This window comes from Pongo abelii, chromosome 13 (genome assembly GCF_028885655.2).
Source record: "Pongo abelii isolate AG06213 chromosome 13, NHGRI_mPonAbe1-v2.0_pri, whole genome shotgun sequence".
In the NCBI taxonomy this organism is placed as follows: Eukaryota; Metazoa; Chordata; class Mammalia; order Primates; family Hominidae; genus Pongo; species Pongo abelii.
Window position 1 is genome coordinate 119983633 of NC_071998.2, and position 27382 is coordinate 120011014.

At 48.8% G+C, this 27382-nt stretch overlaps 2 protein-coding genes across 5 annotated transcripts in view; one reads left to right on the plus strand and one right to left on the minus strand.

Annotated features, from left to right (window-relative positions):
• The window catches only part of DYNC2I2 (dynein 2 intermediate chain 2), a 43232-nt gene extending 27785 nt beyond the window's left edge, over window positions 1-15447 (minus strand). Inside the window, 1 exon segment of the mRNA NM_001131776.1 lies at window positions 15320-15447. The gene's annotated coding sequence lies outside the window, so the exon portion shown is untranslated.
• Window positions 6821-27319, plus strand: SET (SET nuclear proto-oncogene). 4 transcript variants are annotated; one of them, XM_002820269.6, is made up of 9 exons: window positions 6821-6933; window positions 14735-14962; window positions 22103-22160; window positions 22792-22934; window positions 23598-23701; window positions 23804-23917; window positions 24572-24742; window positions 24840-24986; window positions 25551-27319. In XM_002820269.6, exons 2-9 carry the CDS (start codon window positions 14851-14853, stop codon window positions 25572-25574), a joined length of 873 nt encoding a protein of 290 aa, XP_002820315.2. In that variant the 5' UTR covers window positions 6821-6933; window positions 14735-14850; the 3' UTR covers window positions 25575-27319. The 4 variants fall into 4 exon arrangements, with proteins under 4 accessions (XP_002820315.2, XP_009243184.1, XP_063570138.1 ...); XM_009244909.4 differs by lacking the exon at window positions 6821-6933 and adding an exon at window positions 14375-14398; XM_063714068.1 differs by lacking the exon at window positions 6821-6933 and having other exon boundaries at window positions 14420-14962.
• The last annotated feature ends 63 nt before the right edge of the window (window positions 27320-27382 follow it).

Below are 27382 nucleotides of genomic sequence, written 5' to 3' on the forward strand. Positions count from 1 at the left end.
GCATGGGTGACAGAGTGAGACCCCGTCAAAAAAAAAAAAAAAACCCTCAAAACTCATTATTATTTTTATTTTATTTTATTTTTTTATTGAGACGGAGTCTCGCTCTGTTGCCCAGGCTGGAGTGCAGTGGCACGATCTCGGCTCACTGCAACCTCTGCCTCCCAGGTTCACGCCGTTCTCTTGCCTTGGCCTCCCGAGTAGCTGGGACTACAGACACCCGCCACCACCCCCAGCTAAGTTTTTTTATATTTTTAGTGGAGACAAGGTTTCACCGTGTTAGCGAGAATGGTCTCGATCTCCTGACCTTGTGATCTGCCCACCTCGGCCTCCCAAAGTGCTGGGATTACAGGCATGAGCCACTGTGCCCTGCCTATTATTTCTCTTTTTTTTTTTTTAAACAGTCTTGTTCTGTTGCCCTGAGTGGACTGCAGTGGTGTGATCTTGGCTCACTGCAACTGCTGCCTCCCAGGTTCAAGCGATTCTCCTGCCTCAGCCTTCAGAGTAGCGCATGCCACCACGGCCAACTAATTTTTTGTATGTTCAGTAGAGACAGGGTTTCACTATGTTAGCCAGGATGGCCTCGAGTTCCTGACCTCGTGATCCGCCCACCTCAGCCTCCCAAAGTACTGGGATTACAGGCATGGGCCACCATGCCTGGCCTGACAAAGCTGTCTAATTTTATTTTGTTTTTATTTATTTATTTATTTATGTTTTTGAGATGGTGTCATGCTTTGTCGCCCAGGCTCAAGTGTAGTGGCACAATCTCGGCTCATTGCAACTTTTACCTCTTCAGTTCAAGTGATTCTCTTGCCTCAGCCTCCCAAGTAGCTGGGACTACAGGTATGCACCACCACGCCCGGCTAATTTTTGTATTTTTAGTAGAGATGGGGTTTCAACATATTGGCCAGGCTGGTCTCGAACTCCTGACCTCAGGATCTGCGCACCTCAGCCTCCCAAAGTGCTGGGATTACAGGCAAAAGCCACTGCACCCGGTCAAAGCTGTTTTAATAATGAGGTTGTTGTGTTGAGCCGGCTGCAGTGTTTCACGCCTGTAATCCCAGCAATTTGGGAGGCCAAGGCGGGTGGGTCACCTGAGGTCAGGAGTTCCAGAGCAGCCTGACGAACATGGTGAAACCCTGTCTCTACTAAAAATACAAAAATTAGCCAGACATGGTGGTGCATGCCTGTAATCCCAGCTACTCCGGAGACTGAGGCAAGAGAATCGCTACCCCACTGCACTCCAGTCTGGGTAACAGAGTGAGACTCCATCTCAAAAAAAAAAAAACAGCCCGGCGTGGTGGCTCATGCCTGTAATCCCAGCAATTTGGGAGGCCGAGGTGGACAGATCACCTGAGGTCAGGAGTTCAAGACCAGCCTGGCCAACATGGTGAAAACCTGTCTCTACAAAAATACAAAAATTATACGGGTGACATAGCGGGTGCCTGTAATCTTAGCTACTCAGGAGTCTGAGGCAGGAGAATCGCTTGAACCCGGGAAGTGGAGGTTGGAGTGAGCCAAGATCGAGCCATTGCACTCCAGCCTGGGTGACAAGATTGAAACTCCGTCTCAAAGACAAACCAAAAAATTAGCCGGGCGTGGTGTCAGGCACCTGTAGTCCCAGCTACTTTGGAGGCTCCCATGCATCAGGTCCTAATAACAATCACACTTACTTGATCCTCAGGGGATGAATGTCTGAAAAAAAGCCGGCCGGGCTCGGTGGCTTACGCCTGTAATCCCAGCACTTTGGGAGGCCGACGTAGGCAGATCACCTGAGGTTAGGAGTTGGAGACCAGCTTAGCCAACACGGTGAAACCCCATCTCTACTAAAAATACAAAAATTAGCTGGGCGTGGTGGCGGGCACCTGTAATCCCAGCTACTAGGGAGGCAGAGGCAGGAGAATCGCTTGGACCTGGCAGGCGGAGATTGCTGTGAGCCGAGATTGCGCCCCTGCACTCCAGCCTGGCGACAGAGCAAGACTCCGTCTCAAAAAAAAAACAAAAAAAACACCCAAGAATGGGCAGTTCACAAAAGTAGTAGCATCATCAGTCAAGAAGCATATGAAGAACTTCGGCTGGGCACAGTGATAAGCACCTGTCCCAGCTACCAGAGAGGCTGAGGTGGGAGGGTCACTTGAGCCCAGGAGTTCAAGACTACAGGGAGCTGTGATCCTGCTTCTGTGCACTCCAGCCTGGACAATAGAGTGCGACCCTGCCTCTTTTTTTTTTTTTTTTTTTTTGAGATGGAGTCTTGCTCTGTCGCCCAGGCTGGAGTGAAGTGACTTGATTTCAGTTCACTGCAAACTCTGCCTCCTGGGTTCAAGCAATTCTCCTGTCTCAGCCTCCCGAGTAGTTAGGATTACAGGCACATGCACCAAGCCTGGCTATTTTTTTTTTTTTTTTTTTTGAGATGGAGTCTCACTCTGTCTCCAGGCTGGAGGGCAGTGGCCAATCTCAATTCACTGTAACCTCTGCCTCCTGGGTTGAAGTGATTCTCCTGCCTCAGCTTCCCGAGTAGCTGGGACTACAGGTGCGCACCACCATGCCCAGCTAATTTTTGTTATTTTTTATTTATTTGTTTATTTATTTTTTGAGACGGAGTCTTGCTCTGTTGCCCAGGCTGGAGTGCAGCGGCTCGATCTTGGCTCACTGCAAGCTCTGCCTCCTGGGTTCAAGCCATTCTCCTGCCTCAGCCTCCCGAGTAGCTGGGACTACAGGCACCCGCCACCACGCCCGGCTAATTTTTTTTGTATTTTTAGTAGAGACGGGGTTTCACCGTGTTAGCCAGGATGGTCTTGATCTCCTGACCTCATGATCCACCCGCCTCTGCCTCCAAAGTGCTGGGATTACAGGCTTGAGCCACCGTGCCCCGCCTAATTTTTGTATTTTTATTATTTATTTATTATTTATTGAGATGGAGTTTCGCTCTGTCGCCCAGGCTGCAGTGCAGTGGCACGATCTCAGCTCACTGTAACCTCTACCTCCTGGGTTCACACCATTCTCCTGCCTCAGCCTCACGAGTAGCTGTGACTACAGGCGCCCACCACCATGCTCGGCTAAATTTTTGTATTTTTAATAGAGACGGGGTTTCACCGTTTAGCCAGGATGGTCTTGATCTCCTGACCTCGTGATCCGCCCGTCTCGGCCTCCCAAAGTGCTAGGATTACAGGTGTGAGCCACCGCGCTCGGCCAATTTTTATATTTTTAGTAGAGACAGGGTTTCACCTTGTTGCCCAGGATGGTCTGGACGTCTTGACCTCGTGATCTGCCAGGCTTGGCTAATTTTTATAGTTTCAGTAGAAATGGGGTTTCCCCATGTTGGCCAGGCTAGTCTCAAACTCCTGACCTCAGGTGATGTGCCTGCCTCAACCTCCCAAAATGCTAAGATTACAGTTGTGAGCCACTACACGGACCCTGTCTCTAAAAAAAAAAAAAAAAAAAAAAAAAAAAAAAAAAGTTTAATCTCATTAATAATACCAGCTGTGAGATAAAATTTTCCAACTACCAGGAAGTGTCTATTCAGGGCAACTTAAATCTATGCTTCTGGGGAGAAAAAAAAAGGAAAAAAATTTCCACTTGCCAAAATAGAAAGAAGCCAGATTAAATGAAATGTACTGAAATACACACACACACTACAGAAGAACAACTGGACAATTTGTGAACATGTTAAAAACCCTTTTTATTGGCCGGGTGCAGTGGCTCACGCCTGTAATCCCAGCATCTTGGGAGGCCGAGGTGGGCGGATCACAAGGTCAGATCGAGACCATCCTGGCTAACATGGTGAAACCCCGTGTCTACTAAAAATACAAAAAACTGGCCGGGCGTGGTGACAGGCACCTGTAGTCCCAGCTACTAGGGAGGCTGAGGCAGGAGAATGGTGTGAACCCGGAAGGCGGAGCTTGCAGTGAGCCGAGATTGGGCCGCTGCACTCCAGCCTGGGCGACAGAGTGAGACTCCGTCTCAAAAAAAAAAACAAAAAAAAAAACCCTTTTTATTTTACATATTTTTTCACTTAACAATTGTAGTGCTAGCAACATACTCTAAGGAAACAATCATATATATGTGCCAGGACTTAGCTGCTCAGATGTTTATCACAGAGTTGCTTATAATGATCAAACAGTAGTAGCAGCTTAAATTTTCACCTTTGAGGCTTAAATAAAGTATAGCACATTTACCCAACAAAAATAATGCAGGATTAAAAAATGCTGTCAATAGTAAAATCTTCTTATTTATACATAATGGCAAAAAGTTGTCAAAAAATTTGTTAATGGTTAAAAAATACAATAACAAACAGTTGTTTTGTTTGTTTGTTTTCAAGGAGTCTCACTCTGTCGCCCAGTCTGGAGTGCAGTGGTGCAATATGGGCATACTGCAACTTCCGCCTCCAGGGCTCAAGGGTTCCTCTCTGCTCAGCCTCCTGAATAGCTGGGACGACAGGTGCAGACCACCTCACTGGCTACTTTTTTTTTTTTTTTTTCTGAGACGGAGTCTAGCTCTGTCACCCGGGCTGGAGTGCAGTGGTGCAGTCTCGGCTCACTGCAAGCTCCACCTCCCAGGTTCACGCCATTCTCCTGCCTCAGCCTCCCGAGTAGCTGGAACTACAGGCACCAGCCACCAAGCCCGGTTAATGTTTTTGTATTTTTAGTAGAGACGGGTTTCACCGTGTTAGCAAGGATGGTCTCGATCTCCTGACCTCGTGATCCGCCCCCATCGGCCTCCCAAAGTGCTGGGATTACAGGCGTGAGCTACCGCATCCAGCTATTTTTTGTCTTTTTTTTTTTTTTGAGATGAAGTTTCACTCTTGTTGCCCAGGCTGGAGTGCAATGGCTCAATCTCGGCTCGCCGCAACCTCAGCCTCCCAGGTTCAAGCAATTCTTCCTCAGCCTCCCGAGTAGCTGGGATTACAGGCATGCACCACCACACCTGGCTAATTTTTGTATTTTGAGTAGAGACCGGGTTTCTTCATGTTGGTCAGGCTGGTCTTGAACTCCCAACTTCAGGTGATCCACCCACCTCACCCTCCCAAAGTGCTGGGATTACAGGCATGAGCCACCACACCTGGTCATCGCTAGCTAATTTTTTTTGTTTTGTGTGTGTGTGTGTTGTTTTTGAGAAGGAGTCTTGCTCTGTTGCCCAGGCTGGAGTGCAGTGGCGTGATCTCGGCTCACTGCAAGCTCCAACTCCTGGGTTTATGCCATTCTCCTGTCTCAGCCTCCCGAGTCACTGGGACTACAGGCGCCCGCCACCACGCCCGGCTAATTTTTTGTATTTTTAGTAGAGACGGGGTTTCACCATGTTAGCCAGGATGGTCTCGATTTCCTGACCTTGCGATCCGCCTGCCTTGGCCTCTCAAAGTGCTGAGATTACAGGCATGAGCCACTGCGCCCGGCCGTCTCTAGCCAATTTTAAAAAAATTTTTGGCCTGGCATGGTGGCTCACGCCTGTACTCCCAGCACTTTGGGAGGCCAAGGATGGTGGATCACAAGGTAAGGAGTTCGAGACCAGCCTGGCCAATATGGTGACACCCTTGTCTGTACTAAAAATACAAAAATTAGCTGGGCATGGTGGCACGCACCTGAAGTCTCAGCTACTTGGGAGGCTGAGGCAGGAGAATCGTGTGAACCCAGGAGGTGGAGGTTGCAGTGAGCCGAGATCGCACCACTGCACTCCAGCCTGAGAGAGAGATGGAGACTCCGTCTCAAAAAAAATAAAAAATGTCTAGACGTGGAGTTTAGCCATGTCGTGCGGCTGGTCTCAAATTCCTGGACTCAAGTGATCTGCCCGTCTCAGCCTCCTAACGTGCTGGGATTCAGGCGTGGGCCACCATGCCCAGCCAATGATAACTTTTTAAGGAATACTAAGGAGCCAGAGCTCACTGTGAGGGGCAAGGAAAGAGAAATCTCTGTGGTAGAGAAACTCTACCGGGAGATTCCTGGGGCCCTGTCAGAGCTGATCTCCCGGGGGTCTCAGAGACCAGCCTTGCTTCACCGTCAGCCTTCCTGAGCAGTCTGTTTTCATTACACTAAGGCTATGTTGGTATAGGGGAGCCAGAAAGACAGGGGTTGGAATCTTGACTCCTCTACTCCTTGCCCTTTGATTTGAGGGCAAGTTATGTCTTTGAGTCTTTATTTATTTTTTATTTATTTATTTTAGAGGCAGGGTATTGCTGTGTCAACGCAGGGTGGAGTGCAGTGGCGCGATCTCAGCTCATTGCAACCTCCGCCTCCTGGGTTCCAGTGATTCTCCTGCCGCAGCCTCCCAAGTAGCTGGGATTACAGGCACGCACCACCATGCCCAGCCAATTTTGTATTTTTAGTAGAGACAAGGTTTCACCATGTTGGCCAGGCTAGTCTAGTCTAACTCCTGACCTCAGGTGATCTGCCCACCTCAGCTTCCCAAAGTGCTGGGATTATAGGCATGAGCCACCTAGCCTGGCGGAGCCTTGATTCTTCATTTGGTTTGATTCTCCCAACTGTAAAATAAGGGCATAATACTATCCTATAAAGATGGATGGGAGGATTCAAAAGGGTAATGCTTAGTCAGCGCCACATGTAGGTCCAGCTGATGCTCAATAAATAGTAGCTATCTACAGCCATCCCGAGCGGACAGGCGAACAGATAACGAAACAATACAATGTTTTGGAAACTTCTGATTCCCAGAGAGAGCCTGGCCTCAGGGTTATGGAACATCTGGTACTCCCTGAGCCTGTCAACTTTTGGGTGGAGTGGAGGGACACCTTTTGCTTTGCCCCCAGCTGCCCTGTAGCTCCATTCTAGAACTGGGAAGAGTTGCCATAGTTGCCTAGTAACGCCCCTGGGAGTCCAGGAAGCTCAAATTTTAGAAGCTGGAGAGGAAAGGAAAGGTGGGCCAGGTCCAGCTACCCTGGAGGCTGAAGCAGGAGGATCACTTGAGTCTAGAAGTTCAAGACCAGCATGGGTAATATAGCAAGACCCTGTCTCTACAAAAAAATACAAAAATTAGCTGATTTGCTGGAGCACGCCTGTCGTCCTAGCTACTCAGGAGGCTGAGGAGGGAGGATCACTTAGAGCCTGGGAGGTGGAGGCTGCAGTAAGCTATGATCACACCACTGCATTCCAGCCTGGACGATAAACCAAGACCCTGTCTCAATTTAAAAATAAATAAAAAATATTAAAAAAACAAACAAACAGGCCAGCCACAGTGGCTCACGCCTGTAATTCCAGCACTTGGGAGGCCAAGGTGGGTGGATCATCTGTGGTCAGGAGTTCAAGATCAACCTGGCCAACATGATGAAACCCCGTCTCTACTAAAAATACAAAAAGTAGCCGGGCTTGATAGTGGGTACCTGTAATCTCAGCTACTCGGGAGGCTGAGGCAGGAGAATCACTTGAACTCAGGAGGTGGAGGTTGCAGTGAGCCAAGATCCTGCCATTACACTCCAGCCTGGGTGACAGAGCGAGACTCAGTCCAAACAAACAAACAAACAGGAAAAGTGAGGTCTTATGTGTTTCAATTTTTTTTTTTTTTTTTGAGGCGGAGTCTTGCTCTGTCGCCCAGGCTGGAGTACGGTGGTGTGATCGCGGCTCACTGCTACCTCTGCCTCCTGGGTTCAAGTGATTCTCCTACCCTAGCCTCCAGAGTAGCTGAGACTACAGGCACCTGTCACCACGCCAGGCTAATTTTTGTATTTTTTAGTAGAGACACGGTTTTGCCATGTTGGCCAGGCTGGTCTCGAACTCCTGACTTCAAGTGATCTGCCTGCCTCAGCCTCCCCAAGTGCTGGGATTACAGGCCTGAGCCACTATAGTTGGCCCCAGCTGTTTTTTTTGTTTTGTTTTGTTTTGTTTTGTTTTTTGAGACGGAGTCTCGCTCTGTTGCCCAGGCTAGAATGCAGTGGCGAGATCTCTGCTCACTGCAAGCTCCACCTCCCAGGTTCAGGCCATTCTCCTGCCTCAGCCTCCTAAGTAGCTGGGACTACAGGCGCCTGCCACCACGGCCGGCTAATTTTTTGTATTTTTAGTAGAGATGGGGTTTCACCGTGTTTGCCAGGATGGTCTTGATCTCCTGACCTCGTGATCCGCCTGCCTCAGCCTCCCAAAGTGCTGGGATTACAGGCGTGAGCCACCGTGCCCAGCCAGTTTTATTTTTAATGTAATATGTTCACAAAGGGCCAGGTGCCATAGCTCACTCCTATAACCCTGTCTCAAAAAAAAAAAAAAAGAAAAAAAAAGTTCACAAGCCTCCAAACTCAAAATGCAGAGCAGAATTCGAGACTAGCCTATCCAACATAGTGAAACTCCATCTCTACTAAAAATACAATAAATTAGCCGGGCATGATGGCTTGGGCATATATTCCCAGCTTGGGAGGCTGAGACACGAGAATTGCTTGAACCCAGGAGGCAGATGTTGTAGTGAGCTGAAATCGCTCCACTGCACTCTAACCTGGGTGACAGAGTGAGACTCCATCTCAAAAGCAAAAACAAGAAAACAAAATGCACAGGCTAGGCACGGTGGCTCACGCCTATAATCCCAGCACTTTGCGTCGGCCGAGGTGGGTGGATCACCTGAGGTCAGGAGTTCAAAACCAGCCTGGCCAATGTGGCAAAACCCCCTCTCTACTAAAAAAAAAAAAAAAAATACAAAAATTAGCTCGGTGTGGTGGCAGGCACCTGTAATTCCAGCTACTCGCAAGGCTGAGACAGGAGAATCGGTTGAACCCAGGAGGCAGAAGGTTGCAGTGAGCCAAGATCGTGCCACTGCACACCAGCCTGGGCTACAAGAGGGAAACTCCATCTGAAAAACAAAACAAAACAAAAAACAAACAAAAAAAAACACGGCAGGGTAGAGTAATACTTCTACCACCTATCCTTGTCGTCTCACCTCTGATCACCCAGTCCTTTCTCTGGGGACAGCCATGTGATTTGTTTCTTGTGAATCCTTCAACAGCTGTGTTAAAGGTATACTGGCAAAGTGTTTTTATCTATCCCTCTTTTACACAAATGGTAACATACTAACCACGTGGGTTTGGACTTTGCTTTTTTCCCTTCGACTTAGCTGCAGTTTTCTTTTCTTTTCTTTTTTTTTTTTTTTCTGGGACAGAGTTTCACTTTCGTTGCCCAGGCTGGAGTGCAATGGTGCAATCTTGGCTCACCGCAACCTCTGCCTCCCGCATTCAAGCGTTTCTCCTGCCTCAGCCTCCCAAGTAGCTAGGATTACAGGCATGTGCACCACGCCCGGGTAATTTTGTATTTTTAGTAGAGATGGGGTTTCTCCATGTTGGTCAGGCTGGTTTCGAACTTCTGACCTCAGGTGATCTGCCCACCTCGGCATCCCAAAGTGCTGGGATTACAGGTGTGAGCCACCATGCCCAGCCTAATTTTTTTTTTAAAAGAGGCCAGGTGCAAAAAAAAATAATTTTTCATTTTCAATGCTCGTGTGGAGACCACAGGTAATTTTTTTTTTTTTTTTGAGACGGAGTCTTGCTCTTGTTGCCCAGGCTGGAGTGCAGTGGTGCAATCTTGGCTCATTGCAGCCTCCACCTCCCAGGTTCAAGTGATTCTTCTGCCTCAGCTTCCTGAGTAGCTGGAAGTACGAGCGCCCACCACCATGCCCGCTTAATTTTTGTATTTTTAGTAGAGATGGGGTTTCACTATGTTGGCCAGGCTGGCCTTGAACTCCTGATCTCAAGTGATCCACCTGCCTCAGCCTCCCAGAGTGCTGGGATTACAGGTGTGAGCCACCGCACCCTGCCAGGTAATCTTATAATAAAACAAAGAGGGCCAGGCTTGGTGGCTTACGCCTGTAATCCCAGCATTTTGGGAGGCCGAGGTGGGCAGATCATGAGGTCAGGAGATGGAGAGCATCCTGGCTAACACGGTGAAACTCTGTCTCTACTAAAAATACAAAAAATTAGCCGGGCGTGGTGGCGGGCGCCTGTAGTCCCAGCTACTTGTAAGGCTGAGCCAGGAGAATGGCGTGAACCTGGGAAGCGGAGCTTGCAGTGAGCCGAGATTGCGTCACTGCACTTCAGCCTGGGGGACAGAGCAAGACTCCGTCACAAAATAGATAGATAGATAAATAAATAAATAAATAAATAAATAAAAGAGGCAGGTATTATCATCCATTTTACAGATATATACACTGAGACTTAGGCTTGTTAGCGAGCACATCCCTGTGATGAGGTGATCCTCGAATCTGGTTCTCATTAGAACTTGGTTATTCTCTTCATGATCTTAGGCAAATCCCTTCTGTCAGGCTCAGCTTGCCCTTTGTAAAATCCAGACACCTGTGACTTTCAAAATGCATTAGAAGGAGCCCAGAGTCTCAGCAGCTCAAAAAGAAGAGAGGGAATCGATGAGGGACACGGGTGATGGTGGCACATCCTCCACCTTTTCTTCCACCAGAGAAAGCTCAGTTTTTATCAGTATTGAGGTCACTGACTTATGACTACGATTTAGTTAAAGTAATTAATTAATTAATTACTTGAGGCAGGGTCTTGCCCTGTTGACCCAGTTGGAGTGCAGTGGAGCAATCATAGCTCACTGTAGCCTCTACCTCCTGGACTCAAGCCATCCTCCTGCCTCAGCCTCCTGAGTGGCTGGGACTAAAGTCACATGCCTTTATGTTTGGCTAACTTTTTTTTTTTTTTGAGATGGAGTCTTGCTCTGTCGCCCAGGCTGGAATGCAGTGGCGCGATCTTGGCTCACTGCAGCCTCTGCCTCCTGGTTTCCAGTGATTCTCCTGTCTCAGCCTAAGTAGTAGTTAAGGCTGCAGTGAGCCATGATTGCGCCACTGCATTCCAGCCTGGGCAACAGGGAGGGAGACCCTATCTCAAAAAATAGATACACAGACACACATATATAAAATCTGGCAAACCTAAGATTCACGAATGAAATACACTGGTGTAGCAAGCCCCAACCAGAAACTGAGCATCACCAGGACCCTAGAGTCCCCTAATGTCTCTTCCACATACCCTTATACCACAAGACTCCGGACTTCTAATAGTACATGCTAATTTTGCCTGTTTTTAGTACTTTATTTCGTTCTCTTTTCTTTTTTTTGAGACAGAGTTTCACTCTTGTTGCCCGGGCTGGAGTGCAATGGTGTGACCTCGGCTCACCACAACCTCTCCCTCCCGGGTTCAAGCGATTTTCGTGCCTCAGCCTCCCAAGTAGCTGGGATTACAGGCATGTGCCACCACACCCGGCTAATTTTTGTATTTTTAATAGAGATGGGGTTTTGCCATGTTGGCCTAGCTGGTCTCAAACTCCTGGCCTCACGTGATCCTCCCACCTTGGCCTCCCAAAGTGCTGGGATTACAGGCGTGAGCCACCGTGCCTGGTCAATTATTATTATTATTATTATTATATATTTTTTTGAGACGGAGTCTTGCTCTGTCGCCCAGGCTGGAGTGCAGTGGCACGATCTCGGCTCACTGCAAGCTCTGCCTCTTGGGTTCACGCCATTCTCCTGCCTCAGCCTCCAGAGTAGCTGGGACTACAAGGCGCCCGCCACCATGCTCGGCTAATTTTTTGTATTTTTAGTAGAGACGGGGTTTCACCGTGTTAGCCTGGATGGTCTCGATCTCCTGACCTCGTGATCTGCCTGCCTCTGCCTCCCAAAGTGCTGGGATTACAGGCGTGAGCCACCATGCCCGGCCTATTATTATTATTTTTGAGACAGGGTCTCACTCTGTCACCCAGTCTGGAGTGCAGTGGCGTGATCTCGGTTCACTGCAACATCCACCTTCTGGGTTCAAGCGATTCTCCTGCCTCAGCCTCTTGAGTAGCTGGGATTACAGGCGCGTGCCACCATGCCCAGATAATTTTTGTATTTTTTAGTAGAGACTGGGTTTCATCATGTTGGCTGGGTTGGTCTCAAACTCCTGACCTCAAGTGATTTGCCCACCTTGGCCTCCCAAAGTGCTGGGATTACAGGCGTGAGCCGCCACACCTAGCTTGTTTTTGCACTTTATACAAAAGAATTCACATGGTGTATACTATTTTGTGTCTTTGTCTTTCACTCAATATTGTATTTGTAGGCTGCATTCACATCATTCTGATTACCAGTCATTCATTTCTTTTCTTTTTTTACAGACGGAGTCTCACTCTGTCGCCCAGGCTGGAGTGCAGTGGCACAGTCAAGGGCTCACTGCAACCTCAGCCTCCCAGGTTCAAGTGATTCACCTGCCTCAGCCTCCCGAGTAGCTGGGACTACAGGTGCGTGCCACCGCTCCTGGTTAATTTTTGTATTTTTAGTAGAGACAGGGTTTCACCATGTTGGCCAGGCTGGTCTTAAACTCCTGACCTCAGGTGATCCACCTGCCTCGGCCTCCCGAAGTGCTGGGATTGTAGGTGTGAGCCACCTCATCTGGCCCATTTATTTTCATTGCTTTGTAACTTTCCTTTCCTTGAATATCTCATGATGTATTCATTCTACCTTGGACAGACATTTGCATTGTTTCCAGTTTGTGTATTATGAATCTTGCTGCTGTGAACATTCTTGTACAAATACTGGTGCACGTTATGCATATCTGTTGGAGATGTAGGGAGGAGTACCATTGCTGGGTCACAAAGCATGAACACATTCAGCTTGGGTAGTCTTGGCATGCACTTTTCCGCCTTAGTTGTACCAATCTACCTTCTATTAGCTGTTGTGCTTTTGTTTTTTGCCTTACTCATTTTTATGCCCTGACAGACCCCCATTGACAGTGGCCTTTGTGACCCCCAGACAAGTGGCTTTCTAAAAATTCTTCTGGATTGGGCGCAGTGGCTCACACCTGTAATCCCAGCACTTTGGAGGCTGAAGCAGGCGGATCACTTGAGGTCAGGAGTTCAAGACCAGCCTGACCAACATGGTGAAAACCCATCTCTACTTAAAATACAAAAATTAGTCATGTGTAGTGGCGGGCGCTCTGTAACCCCAGCTACTCAGGAGGCTGAGGCAGGAGAATTGCTTGAACCTGGGAAGTGGAGGTTGCAGTGAGTCAAGGATCATGCCACAGCACTCCAGCCTGGATGACAGGGTGAGACTCTTTCTTTTTTTTTTTTTTTTTTGACGGAGTCTCGCTCTGTCGCCCAGGCTGGAGTGCAGTGGCGTGATCTCCACTCACTGCAAGCTCTGCCTCCTGGATTCAGGCCATTCTCCTGCCTCAGCCTCCCGAGTAGCTGGGACTACAGGTGCCTGCAACCACATCTGGCTAATTTTTTGTATTTTTAGTAGAGACGGGGCTTCACTGTGTTGGCCAGGACGATCTCGATCTCCTGACCTCGTGATCCGCCCACCTCAGCCTCCCAAAGTGCTGGGATTACAGGTGTGAGCCACCGCACCTGGCCCAGAGTGAGACTCTTTCTATAAATAAATAAATAGTAAAAATTCTTTTGATCTGGTGTGGTGGCTTATGCCTGTAATACCAGCACTTTGGGAGGCTGAGGTGGGCGGTTGGCTTGGGACCAGGAGTTGGAGACCAGCCTGGGCAACATGGCCAAACCCTGTGCCTACTAAAAATACAAAAAATTAGCCAGGCATGGGGGCGACGTCTGTAGTCCCAGCCACTCAGGAGGCTGAGGTGGGAGGATCACCTGAGCCTGGGAAGTTGAGGCTGCAGTGAGCCATGATCACTAATGTACTTGAGCCTCAGAGAAAGGATGGGACCTTGCCTTTTTTTTTTTTTTGAGACAGAGTCTCGCTCTGTCACCCAGGCTGGAGTGCAGTGTTGCGATCTCAGCTCACTGCAAGCTCCGCCTCCCGGGTTCACACCATTCTCCTGCCTCAGCCTCGTGACTAGCTGGGACTACAGGCGCCCACCACCACACCCGGCTAATTTTTTTGTATTTTTAGTAGAGATGGGGTTTCACCATGTTAGCCAGGATGGTCTCGATTTCCTGACCTCGTGATCCACCTGCCTCGGCCTCCCAAAGTGCTGGGATTACAGGCTTGAGCCACTGCGCCCAGCTGGGACCCTGTCTCAAAAAAAAAAGTCTTTTTTTGAGACAGGGTCCCGCTCTGTCGCCTAGGCTGGAGTGCAGTGGCACGATCTCAGCTCACTGCAACCTCCACCTCCAAGGTTCAAGCGATTCTCCTGCCTCAGCCTCCCAAGTAGCTGGGATTACAGGTGCGCGCCACCACGCCCAGCTAAAATAAACCCTCTTCTAACTCTTAACTTGTATCCCTTTCTGAAATAAGTGAAGAGTGAATAAATACTCCAAGTCCCCAAAGGTTCCTGCTTTTCCCTCTTCCTTTGTAATTCTTTCTTTCTTCTTTTATTTTTAATGCAGGCATCTAATTCCTTTGTAATTCTTGATTGGGAAGCCTTTTTTTCCACATTAATCTATCCCTTCAAGCAGAGACAAGGGAAGTCAGGAAGGAGTTAGCGAGACCGGGCAGTGGGGGTGTGGTTTACTGAGGAATGTTCCAAGCTTAGGTGAGGTAACAGCACGTGTTTAAATCTTTTGGAGGCCAAAGGAAAAAAAAAAAAAGAGGATAAGTTCTCAGTAGGGGCAGGCCTGTCTACCTGGGGGTTTGGGAACGAACTGGGGGATAGGCTGTGGGGGTTTCACGTGAAACCAGGAGGTCTAGAAAGCACAGGGATCCTCTCCTCAAGGAAGAACTTGCCCCCTCCCCCAAAGCCAAGAGTGCCCCTGCAGAGCGAGGCAGAGAGCAACTAAAAGAAATTTCTCCTGATTGGAGGGTGGGTGGGATGAGGCTGGGGGAGGGGGCCGGGGTGTGTGTCCCACTGTCATGTAAATATCCCTTCCAGGCAGGGCGGCTCCAGTGCAGATTTAAGCCGCTGGCACCTGGGGCAGTCTCAGTGTTCAGCCTGCTTCCGGACGAGCGAGGAGACTCGTGGTCTGGTTCTGGGACTTCCCTAACAGCATGGCCCCTAAACGCCAGTCTCCACTCCCGCCTCAAAAGAAGAAACCAAGACCACCTCCTGCTCTGGGACCGGAGGAGACATTGGCCTCTGCAGGCTTGCCGAAGAAGGGAGGTACGTTTCTGCGCTAAGTTTTATTGGAGATTTAAGGGATTTGCAACGATTGACTCTCTGATTTTTCCCCCCAATCCCTCTTGAGATGTGACCCCTAAGCGCCCCCGAAGGGTTTTAAACCTGGGAGGGTGGATTAAGTTTACGTGAAGAACCAGAAGGGACTAGACTGGGAGAACGGGAGTGCACGGGCGCTCATCCCTGCCCCCAACTCAACACTGACCCCTGAGCTTGTCTCCCCAGCCCCCAAACTTCCTCCTCTGGGGCTCCCTTTCTTGGCAAGGGACACTGCCAGCCAGCCTGAGGCCCCTCCTTCACCCCTCCACATCCAGCCAAACCCCCAATTCCTGGTGGTTCTACCTCAGTATCTTTCAGATCTGTCCACCTCTCTCTCTGTTCTTGCTGCCGACGGCGGCCCACAACTCTGGCCTGAATCTCTGCCACCTCCTCATCTTGGCTTCCAGCTTCCTCCTCCTCCCCTTCAGCCTGAGCATAGCCAATCACGTGGCCCACTCCCCGGCTTAAACCCCTCCCTTGCCTCCCCGCGTCCTCCAGGTGCTCAGAAACTTCTCTGGCCCGCCCACCCGGTCCCCGTCGACCTCTCCTGGTTCACGCTCCTGAGACTCCCCACCTGGAGGCCTCCCTCAAGGTGGTACCCTTCACCTTGACCTCCTGGGACTCTACCCTCTGATCTCGGGGCCTAGACACCCACTTGCCCTTTCCTCTCCTTACCTGTGTACACCTCCAGCTCTCTGCTGGAAAGTCACTTCCTGTGGGCAATCTGTGAACCCCAGCACTTGGGAGTTAGGAGTCTCAGAGTCATGCTGCCTCACCCTCTTGTCATTACATTGTAACCAGCAGTTCCATGCCTGCCCTTCCCCCCATTAAACTTAGAGGTGAGGGCTGCATTTTGGGAGACATAGCTGGAGCTGGATACAGAGTTGACTGTTCTGGTGAATAGGTCTGGCTCATAGGGGAGGGTTCTGGTGGAGCCTTCCCGGGCTGGGTGTCGATAGGCCCAGGGCCTGCAAGGAAACGAGAAGCTTTGATTGGCTGAGGGCGGGCAACTCTTATGGAAGAAGCACTGAGGAGGAGTCCTACCTCAGGGCTCAGTGTGGACCTGTTGGCACTTTTACTGGGTCTCAGTCCCTTTTCCTCCACATGGGATGCAGAGACCTCCTGCCAGCTTGAAACCTACCTTGCTGGGTGAGCCACATAAAACAACTTGTGCTTGTTTTCTCTTGTGTAAAATGGGATCCACAGTACTGATCTCCAGGCTTGCTGTGAGTCTGAAATCTAAGGGAAGCACTAGACAGCGCCTAGCACATCATCAGTGCTCTAGAGTGTATTTGTGCGCAGCAAAATGTGGGTGAGTCTTCCTACTCTCCTTCTAGTGAGCTTCCTGGGAGCATTAACAGGACTGGAAGGGATGGAAAGGTGTGAGGGGGTTCATCTAAACCCAAAGAACAGCTCCTGCTGCTTAGTAGGCACGGATGGCATGCCAGAAGCTGTGCCAGGCACTTCTCTATCCTCACAGCCGTATGCTGTGGACATCCCAATTTTACAGATCAGAACAGGAGGCTCAGAGAGACGTGTATGTGTCTGTGGTGGGGGAGATGTTCCAGGCTTTGGAGATTTTTTGGTCTGTGCTTGGGACACTGCAGCACTGTGGGGAACGCCAGCCTCTCTCTGTTCCAGTCTTATTGGTGGTGGGGTTCTGTCCTCTTCAAAGGGAGCCGGGGGCCGGGTGCGGTGGCTCACGCCTGTAATCCCAGCACTTTGGGAGGCCGAGGTGGGCGGATCACCTGAGGTCAGAAGTTCAAGACCAGCCTGGCCAACATGGCTAAACCCCATCTCTACCAAAGACAGTTAGCCAGGCGTGATGGTGCACGCCTGTAATCCCAGCTACTTGGGGGGCTGAGGCAGGAGAATTGCTTGAACTCCGGAGGCGGAGGGTGCAATGAGCAGAGTTCGTGCCATTGCACTCCAGCCTGGTCTACAAGAACAACAACAACAACAACAACAACAACAAACAACCAAAGGGGCCAAGAGGAGAGGAGAGAGGAAAGGGAGGAATTCTGAGTGAGGGGAGAGGCCGAGGAAAAAGAATGCAGAGCTACTGGTGTTGGAGATGGGGAGAGAGCAGAGTCCTAAGAGTGGGTGAATAACCTCTCAGTGTGCCCCCGGCTCGCCCGTGTTTACTGACACCCCTGGCCCTTTTGCTTTCTCTTTCTCTTCAACTTCCTAGTGTGCTCATATTTATCTTGAGAAGCACTGTGTGGGGAAGGGCAGGAAAAGAGGGGCAGGGAGGTGGCAGGGAGGGTTGGGAGGCCAGAAAGGGAACCTGAAAGCCCACTCCCCCATCAGAAGGCATTACAGGGTTCCCTGGGACCCCTGCAGGTGCTTGGAATACAGGCAGATAAGGCACTTAGGAGACATTGTGGTTCAGGAGTGACCCTGTGGGTCAGGCTTTGAGGATGGAAGCAGCCAGCCCTTGACCTAGTGTTCTCAGACAGACTCAGCCCAGGAGCGGGTCGTGAAATCAGTTTGGTGGGGTGTGACCTGCATTTTAAATAGGAAATTAGAATCACATCACCCTTGGTAAGGGTAAGTTTTGGTTTGTGTGTGCTAGGTCATGATGTCAAAAGTACTTCTGACTGTTGGTCACATTAAAAAAATTGAGGCAGTGTGCGATGGCTAACTCTTGTAATTCCAGAGCTCTGGAAGGCTGAGGCTGAGGATGGTTTGAGCTCAGGAGTTTGAGACCAGCCTGGGCAACATGGTGATACCTCGTCTCTACAAAAGATAAAATACAAAATTAACCAGGCAAGGTGGCAGTCGCACTTGCCTGTGGTCCCAGCTACTCAGAAGGCTGAGGTGGAAGAATCCCCAGAGCCCAGGAGGTGAAGGCTGCAGTGAGCCATGGTTCTGGGCAACAGAGAGAGACCCTGTCTCATATTAATAATAACAATAAAATAAAAATAAAAAAACTTTTAAGGTAAGGGCTTTGTCAATTGCTACTTGGTTTAGAATCTTGGTTCTGTCACTTGCAACAAAGTTTAGTTTATGCTAGTCAGAGTGGGTGGCTCATGCCTGTAGTCCCAGCACTTTGGGAGGCCGAGGTGGGCGGATCACCTGAGGTCGGGAGTTCGAGACCAGCCTGGCCAACATGGCGAAACCCCGTCTCTACTAAAAAATACAAAAATTAGCTTGGCGTGGTAGTGGGCGCCTGTAATCCCAGATACTTGGGAGGCTAAGACACTCATCATGCACTGTCTCGAACATAAAAGATGCTGCTTGAGCTTTAAGAGCTGATAGTGGGCCGGGCTCAGTGGCTCATGCCTGTAATCTCAGCACTTTGGGAGGAAGAGGCAGGCGGATCACCTGAGGTCAGGAGTTTGAGACCAGTCTGGCCAACATGGTGAAAACCTGTCTCTACCAAAAAATACAAAAATTAGCAGGGCGTGGTGATGCACATCTGTAATCCCAGCAACTCAGGATGCTGAGGCAGGAGACTCACTTGAACCCGGGAGGCGGAGGTTGCAGTGAGCTGAGATGGCGCTACTGCACTCCAGCCTGGAAGACAGAGTGAGACTTGGTCCCCAATCCAAAAAAAAAAAAAAAAAAGAGCCAATAGTAAAGTGTGAGTTCTGGAAGGCAGAATTCCAACCCCAAGTTCTGGTTAAAAATGTCCAAAGAGAGATTTCAGGTATTTTTTTTGTTTTTGTTTTAGAGACAGCGTCTTGTTCTGTCACTCAGGCTTCAGTGCAGTGGCTGCATTGGGGCTCACTGAAGTCTGGAATTCCTGGGCCCAAGCGATCCTCCTGCCTTGGCCTCCCAAAGTGTTGGGATAACAGGAGTGAGCTATTGCATGGCCAGGATTTGAAATTGGCCAGCGTATCACTAAAATCAACAAATGGTACTGGCTGGGCGCAGTGGCTCACGTCTGTAATCCCAGCACTTTGAGAGGACGAGGTGAGTGGATCACCCCAGGTCGGTAGACCAGCCTGGCCAAGGTGGTGAAACTACATCTCTACTAAAAATACAAAAATTAGCCGGGCATGGTGGCACGTGCCTGTAGCCCCAGCTACTCGGGAGGCCGAGGCAGGAGAATTGCTTGAACCCGAGAGGCAGAGCTTGCAGTGAGCCAAGATTGCGCCACTGCACTCCAGCGTAGGGGACAGAGCAAGACTCCCGTCTCAAAACAAACAAACAAATGCTGCTAATCAGGGTTTTTCAGGCTTTTTATGGTTCATGTCTTGGAGTGCTGGAGGGACAGAATGTGGGGCATCCGCATTACTTGAAAAGCATTATTTAAACAAAATGCTTTGGCCCTCCTTAGTGGTTCAGAACTTTGCGTCTCAAGTAGACCTTGTTGGCCCCTTTCATCTCTGGGAACAGAACACCGCCTATCGCATGGGGCTGTTGTGAGGCCTCGGTGAGATAACCGTGCCATGCGCTGCTGAAACTGGCACTTAACGCTCAGTATGATTCTTGCGGGCTCTGGGCACCGCGGACTAATGTGGTACCTCCCTGCCTTCACAGGACTTCGAGTTTAATGTGGCTTCAGTGTCGTAACGTTTATCATTTCATAACAGAAACGGGTTCAGAGAGGAAGGGTGACTTGCTCAAGGGTACAAGCTTGCTGGGCAGGGCTTGGACTAAAACCCAGGAATGGCCCTGCGCGCGGATTACACAGCCTGGGGCTTCGCACACGAGCCCGAGTTTGAGTCCGATCGGCAGTTCCCCATCTGGCATCCAGGATGGGGTGCCCTCTGCTTTCTCCACGAAGTGGAAGGCGCCGAGAGGCCGGGCCTGCGCTTTCGGGGTGGTGGGCGCCCCGCTCCCGGTGCCCCGCGGAGCAGGGAAGCCTCTCGCTCACCACGTGACGCGCCGGCCGGGGGCACCCGCGCCTCCGTGCGAGGCCCCGCCCACCGGCCCGCCGCGCGCCAGTGTCCTGGGTCGGGCCGGAGAGGAGAGAGCGGGGGAGGGGACGCGGCGCGGAGGGCGGCCGTGCGTCGCCGCGCGCCTTCCTCCCGCCTCTCGCCGGGCCCTGTGTCTCCGCGCCGCGACTCCGCCCCCTCATCCCGCCGCCCAGGCCAATAGCGCCGCGGCGCGAGCCTCCCCGGCCGGAGGCGGAGCATCCGCGCGGGGCCTGGCGCGCCTGCGCCCTGCGCCCGCCCCTCGCCGTAGGAGGAGGTGGAGGAGGAGGCGGCTCGGGAGAGCGAGCAGCGAGCTGGCTGGAGCGCCGAGCGCGAGTGAGGGAGCCGAGCCGCCCGCCGCCGCCGCCTCCGCCTCCCCTCCGCGAACAGGAGCCCGGGCCGGGGCCCGGCACGCCGCCCCAGCCCGTCCCTCGGCGTCAGGCCGCGAGGGCAGCGAGCGCGAGCGAGCGAGGGGGAGGGAGAGCGAGCGAGCGCCGGGAGGAGGCGGCCGGACCGAGCGGGCGCCCGCGCGTGTGGCGTGAGGGGAAGCCGCCTGCCCGCCCCCTTCGCCTTCCCTTCTCTCCCCCTCCCCGCTCCCCCCCCGACCGCGGAGCAGCACCATGTCGGCGCCGGCGGCCAAAGTCAGTAAAAAGGAGCTCAACTCCAACCACGACGGGGCCGACGAGACCTCAGGTGAGAGCGGCGAGCCCGGGGGCCGGCCCGCGCCGCCATCTTCGCCGCCCGCCCCGGCCCGCAGGCCGCCGGCGGGGCCCGGGGCGCGCGCGGGGGGCGCCGGGCGGGGGGGGCGCGGCGCGGCCGGGCAGGGGCCCGCGGACTCGGCGCCCTTTTTTGTGCGCGGCTGGGCTGGGGGCCTGGGTGGCGCCGCGGCGGCGGCCGGCGCTGCGAGGCGGGGGCGCTGCGGCCTGCTCGGCGCGGGCGGAGGAGACCCCCCCCTTCCTCTCCCCCCTCCCTCGCTCTCCTCCCCCTCCCTCCCTCCCGAGAAGCCTCTCTTTATTGTGCTCCGCCATGATGCCTCGCTCCCATCAGCCGCCGCCGCCGCCACATGGTGCGGCCGGACGCGGCCCCGCGCCCGACCTCCCGCGCGGTTCCGCTTCGCGCCCGGCCCGCGGCGGCGCCCCCGGCACCCCCGCCCAGAGGCTGGCCCCGGCGGGGCTTCTGCCTGGAGCTGGGGTGGGGTGGGGGCGCGGGGAACACGCGGGCGGCCGCGCGCTGGGCCTTGGCCGGCCGGGAGGATGCTCTGGCCAGCCCGGGCTCACTCCCCACGTGGGGCGGCCGCCCCGTCGCGCCAGCGTGTGGAGAAACCTGGCGCCGCGACCAGTGTATCGGGGGTCTTGGAAATGGCTAAGAAAGCTGGCCTCTGCCTAGTAGGCTCTCGGCAGGGGGGCTGCCAATCCCGGCATGGTTACCGGAAATGAACCGCGCGATCTGGCCCTTTCACACCCACTTAGCTTTGTAGGGGGGTTGTAGTCTTTACAGGACAAAAGGGCACCTATTCCAGAGCACACCCCCTTTTATTCCTCTCCCTTCTGTGCCTCACTGCTTTCTGATCTAATAGTTCTCCCAGTAAGTGCTCCAAAGTCGTGTGGGGCCGCATCTGAGGTCTGCCCGCCTGAATTGGGTTGAAGGGGTTCATGTTCTGAGAAGGCGAAGGCCAGGGTGTAGGATGGTGCCCAGTGCCTTTCCAGTCTTTGTAGGCGTGTCTGGTGTCTTCATTGTAATAGCAGAGTCGTCAACTTTCTATGAAAGGTGGTTTTACCTTGATAGGTGGTAGTGGTGGCCTAATTTGTATCATTGTCATGGGTTTAGTTTCTATATTCTAGTTAGCAGCTGCTGCTGTTCTCTTGCAAGTGTATAATGTGAAATAATAAACGTGAAGACTTCCGAATAAGGTTATTCTGTATCTTTCATAGTAGAAACCTTAATGATCGGTCTGTTGTAGTGAAACTCTTTAAAAAGGCGCTATAGAAAACCAATTTCTGAGTAAACCAGCAGACAGCATGACTTGTGAATGGTCTTTTAATTAATTAAAAAGAAATTTATCAGCTACAAGCATGAACATGTGGAACGCTTACCTTTGTAGTAGGCGTTTTTGTTTTTGTTTTTGTTTTAATGGCTTTTGGAATATTATAGTATTAACATCTGGAAAACTAGGTAAATTTATCTTATAATTAGAATTAAGTTTTTTGCTCCTTTTTTGCAGAAAAAGAACAGCAAGAAGCGATTGAACACATTGATGAAGTACAAAATGAAATAGACAGGTAACATTTTTCTTACTATACTTTGGAGAAATTTTCTGAGATGTGTCTCATAGCCTGGTAATTATCGAAGCTATGGTCAAATCTATGCACTGTCAAAGGGGAAATGATTCTAACTTGATTGGAAATACTTATGTAGATTCAGTGTTTTTTGGTGAAGTGATTGTACAAAGTTTTTGAAAGTGCATTGACCTTACAAGGTTTGGGTTTGCTCTCAAAGACTGAAAATTGTCTGAATTGCAGTGTAGGTCTTCTGATGGTTTAGCAGTGTGGCATCAGTAGTTGCTCTAACTTGACTTGCAACTTTGTTATGGAATTAGCCACTTTATTTAGAAATTGTGCTTGAGGGAAACAATTGAAATTGGACTGGAAATAGAGTGGGTGAAGTAATACACACGTTACCAGAGTGTTGAGTTTGGGCACTCTGAACAGTCATTATTACTCAGTGTTTATTGATAAATCAGACAAAATTGTCATCTTAGTTTTGAGTGTCTAAATTAGGTGATAATGGTTATTATAATTTGGTTATTTTGCATGACTCAAGCTAGTAAGTAAATACACATTCTGTAATCTCAACCAATTTTTTAATTTGTTAAATACTGTCATTGTCAACATCTCTTTTCATTTGCTTCAGACTTAATGAACAAGCCAGTGAGGAGATTTTGAAAGTAGAACAGAAATATAACAAACTCCGCCAACCATTTTTTCAGAAGAGGTCAGAATTGATCGCCAAAATCCCAAATTTTTGGGTAACAACATTTGTCAACCATCCACAAGGTATGTTTTGGACAGGGCATTGTTAAAGGATAAACAGCGTTTGTTAGAATGGAGGAAGCTTGGTGAAGACTTAGTCCAGCATGCTGGGTCGCATGCAACAAAGACAGGCTGGGTGCGGTGGCGCACCTGTAATCCCAGCAGTTTAGGAGGCCAAGGTGGGTGGATTAGTTGAGGTCAGGGGTTCGAAACCAGCTTGTCCAACATGTTGAAACCCCGTCTCTACTAAAAATACAAAAAAAATTAGCTGGGCGTGGTGGCGCATGCTTGTAATCCCAGCTACTCGCTACTTGGGAGGCTGAGGCAGGAGAATCGCTTGAACCCAGGAGGGGGAGGTTGCAGTGAGCCGAGATTGTGCAATTTTGCATTCCAGCCTGGGTGACAAGAGTGAGACTGTCTCAAAAAAAAAAAAAAAAAAAAAAAAACCTCAAAAGACGGGAAAAGACTTAACAGCTACTGCTTTCTATTCCGTTTAGGAGAAGCTGTATTCTAATTGCTTGATGAAAGATAGTGACAGTCTGACATGGAGCAATTGCCTTTAGTTAATAATGGGTTTATAAAACCAAAGATGCTCACTAAGTTTGGAAAAATTCTAAAGGGATCACTTAAATTGTTGTTAGTGTGTGCCTGTTGAAAATTCAACTGACCTGTAATTTTCTGGCCTAGTGTCTGCACTGCTTGGGGAGGAAGACGAAGAGGCACTGCATTATTTGACCAGAGTTGAAGTGACAGAATTTGAAGATATTAAATCAGGTTACAGAATAGATTTTGTAAGTATCTCTAACTTAATCTTGTTTGCCACTGTGGAAATTAATGTGAGCTTTGGTTGGAAGACCTGTTCATATTTTTAATCTTTCAATTATTTATTACAGTATTTTGATGAAAATCCTTACTTTGAAAATAAAGTTCTCTCCAAAGAATTTCATCTGAACGAGAGTGGTGATCCATCTTCAAAGTCCACCGAAATCAAATGGAAATCTGGAAAGGTATGTTTTGAGGAGTTATTTGACAAAAATAGCATTTTGCCTGTTTCAGTTTAGTTTTAACCACTTACAAGTGCTTGATACTTTGGTCATGTGGCTTAATACAAAACCTTAAATATAAAACGTTCCAGTGTGCTGAAGCCAAGTATTACAGTAGTTTAGAGTTCTCATTAGATACTACAGATGTAGGCAGAAAGATCTCTTGAGCCTAGGAGTTTACCCTGGGCAACATTAGACCCTTACCTTCCAAAAAACAAAGAAAAAAAAAGAAAATCTAGCCCAAGTTTAAGAATAGAGAACTGGACTAAATTTTTTCTTGTTGTTTTCTGCAGTGGTGACTGAGCTCTTCAAATGGCTTGCCATTTCTCAAAATCAATTTACATCTGTATTTAGGTAGTAAGACATAATTTAGATATTTATACTGTGTTGTGCTAGTGGCTGTTACAGTGGAACTAATTTTATGGAAAACCAAATTTAGTTGATCCTATCTCTACCTGCTGTACAGTTTTATAATTGCTCTTAGGTAATAATATTAGTGTAGATAGTATACTGATACTTGTTTTGCTTAGCTTTTGGGGAAAATCTTATTTTTTAAATTATAGGGAGTTTGGGTGTTACAGAGAGATTGTATCAAAAGCTCTTCCGGTATTCATTTAGGATTTGACAAAACGTTCAAGTCAAACGCAGAATAAAGCCAGCAGGAAGAGGCAGCATGAGGAACCAGAGAGCTTCTTTACCTGGTTTACTGACCATTCTGATGCAGGTGCTGATGAGTTAGGAGAGGTCATCAAAGATGATATTTGGCCAAACCCATTACAGTACTACTTGGTGAGTTCCAATACTCATTTATTCAAGGTTGGACTTGTCTCGGTTGTTTAAAAATGAGTCCTTATACTGTGCTTTTTTTTTTTTTTTTTTTTTTAAGGTTCCCGATATGGATGATGAAGAAGGAGAAGGAGAAGAAGATGATGATGATGATGAAGAGGAGGAAGGATTAGAAGATATTGATGAAGAAGGGGATGAGGATGAAGGTGAAGAAGATGAAGATGATGATGAAGGGGAGGAAGGAGAGGTAAAAGAAAATTTGGCTAAACCCACAAAGATAACCTCTAAAGAATTCACCATGTTATTTTGGGGTTATATATATAGTGTGGTAGACCAGAACTGATTGTGGAAAAAAAATAAGCCATTTTGTTGTTCAAGAATTAAGGAAATGTTTGATAAGCACATGGTACTAATGTTTAACTAGTTTTTTTTTTTTGGTTAGTCTTATCACCACCCCAGCTTGTTTTTCCCTAGCTAGTACTTAGGCAATATAGGCAGTGTAGCTGGTCAAATTCTGACATCTCTGAAATAACAAAGTTTCACGTATTATCGACAAACTGCACAATTCCTGAATAGTCAAATTAGGATAGGTTGGTTTTATTTCAGATTATTTGATCTGAAATATACCTGATTTGGTGAGAGCTGAAAAGTTACTAATTAATCTGAAGCAACATCATCACGGGTGTTTCCTTCGATGCAGCTGACTTACAGGTTTAGAAACTGGAGTGCCCCCAGGGCATATGTTTTGTGGGGTCCATTGTGGTCCGTATGAAAGCAATCCTGAAGATTAACTGCCCACTTTTTCTTTCAGGAGGATGAAGGAGAAGATGACTAAATAGAACACTGATGGATTCCAACCTTCCTTTTTTAAAATTTTCTCCAGTCCCTGGGAGCAAGTTGCAGTCTTTTTTTTCTTCTTTTTTTTTTTTTTTTTTTCCTCTTGTGCTCAGTCGCCCTGTTCTTGAGGTCTCTTTTCTCTACTCCATGGTTCTCAACTTCTTTGGGGGGAAATACCTTGAGCAGAATCCAATGGGAGAAGAGTCTCTACCCCTTTCTGTTCGAAGTTCATTTTTATCCCTTCCTGTCTGAACAAAAACTGTATGGAATCAACACCATCGAGCTCTGTGGGAAAAAAGAAAAACCTGCTCCCTTCGCTCTGCTGGAAGCTGGAGGGTGCTAGGCCCCTGTGTAGTAGTGCATAGAATTCTAGCTTTTTTCCTCCTTTCTCTGTATATTGGGCTCAGAGAGTACACTGTGTCTCTATGTGAATATGGACAGTTAGCATTTACCAACATGTATCTGTCTACTTTTCTCTTGTTTAAAAAAAGAAAAAAAACTTAAAAAAATGGGGTTATAGAAGGTCAGCAAAGGGTGGGTTTGAGATGTTTGGGTGGGTTAAGTGGGCATTTTGACAACATGGCTTCTCCTTTGGCATGTTTAATTGTGATATTTGACAGACATCCTTGCAGTTTAAGATGACACTTTTAAAATAAATTCTCTCCTAATGATGACTTGAGCCCTGCCACTCAATGGGAGAATCAGCAGAACCTGTAGGATCTTATTTGGAATTGCCATTCTCTATTGTAATTTTGTTCCTGTTTATTTTTAAATTTTCTTTTTGTTTCACTGGAAAGGAAAGATGATGCTCAGTTTTAAACGTTAAAAGTGTACAAGTTGCTTTGTTACAATAAAACTAAATGTGTACACAAAGGATTTGATGCTTTTCTCTCAGCATAGGTATGCTTACTATGACCTTCCAAGTTTGACTTGTATAACATCACTGTCAAACTTTGTCACCCTAACTTCGTATTTTTTGATACGCACTTTGCAGGATGACCTCAGGGCTATGTGGATTGAGTAATGGGATTTGAATCAATGTATTAATATCTCCATAGCTGGGAAACGTGGGTTCAATTTGCCATTGGTTTCTGAAAGTATTCACATCATTTGGGATACCAGATTGCTCAATACTTTCTGAGTATATTGTGCCCTTGATTTTTATCTCCAAGTGGCAGTTTTTAAAATTGGCCTTTTACCTGGGTATAAAGTAATAGTGCCTGCCACCACCATCCAACAGACCTGGTGCTCTAATGCCAAGTTATACACGGGACAGTTGCTGGCATGTCTTCATTGGCTATATAAAATGTGGCCAAGAAGAGAGGCTCTCAGTAAGAAGTCTGTGATGGTTAGCAGTAACTGTCCCTGCTCTCTGGTATAAAGCTCTCAAATGTGACTATGTGAATCTGGGTGGGATAATGGACTCAGCTCTGTCTGCTCAATGCCATTGTGCAGAGAAGCACCCTAATGCATAAGCTTTTTAATGCTGTAAAATATAGTCGCTGAAATTAAATGCCACTTTTTCAGAGGTGAATTAATGGACAGTCTGGTGAACTTCAAAAGCTTTTTGATGTATAAAACTTGATAAATGGAACTATTCCATCAATAGGCAAAAGTGTAACAACCTATCTAGATGGATAGTATGTAATTTCTGCACAGGTCTCTGTTTAGTAAATACATCACTGTATACCGATCAGGAATCTTGCTCCAATAAAGGAACATAAAGATTTTTTTTGGACTGGGGTCATTCTCCTTGTTTTGTAGAGAAATGTTACTTGCTATTGGATTTAGAAATTGTTCTAGTTT

Coding starts and splice junctions, on each gene's coding strand:
- SET (XM_002820269.6), top strand. CDS start 14,851: ATGGCCCCTAAACGCCAGTCTCCACTCCCGCCTCAAAAGAAGAAACCA. Junction 14,963..22,102: donor AGGCTTGCCGAAGAAGGGAG/GTACGTTTCTGC, acceptor CCTTTTTTGCAG/AAAAAGAACAGCAAGAAGCG. Junction 22,935..23,597: donor ATTTGTCAACCATCCACAAG/GTATGTTTTGGA, acceptor TTTCTGGCCTAG/TGTCTGCACTGCTTGGGGAG.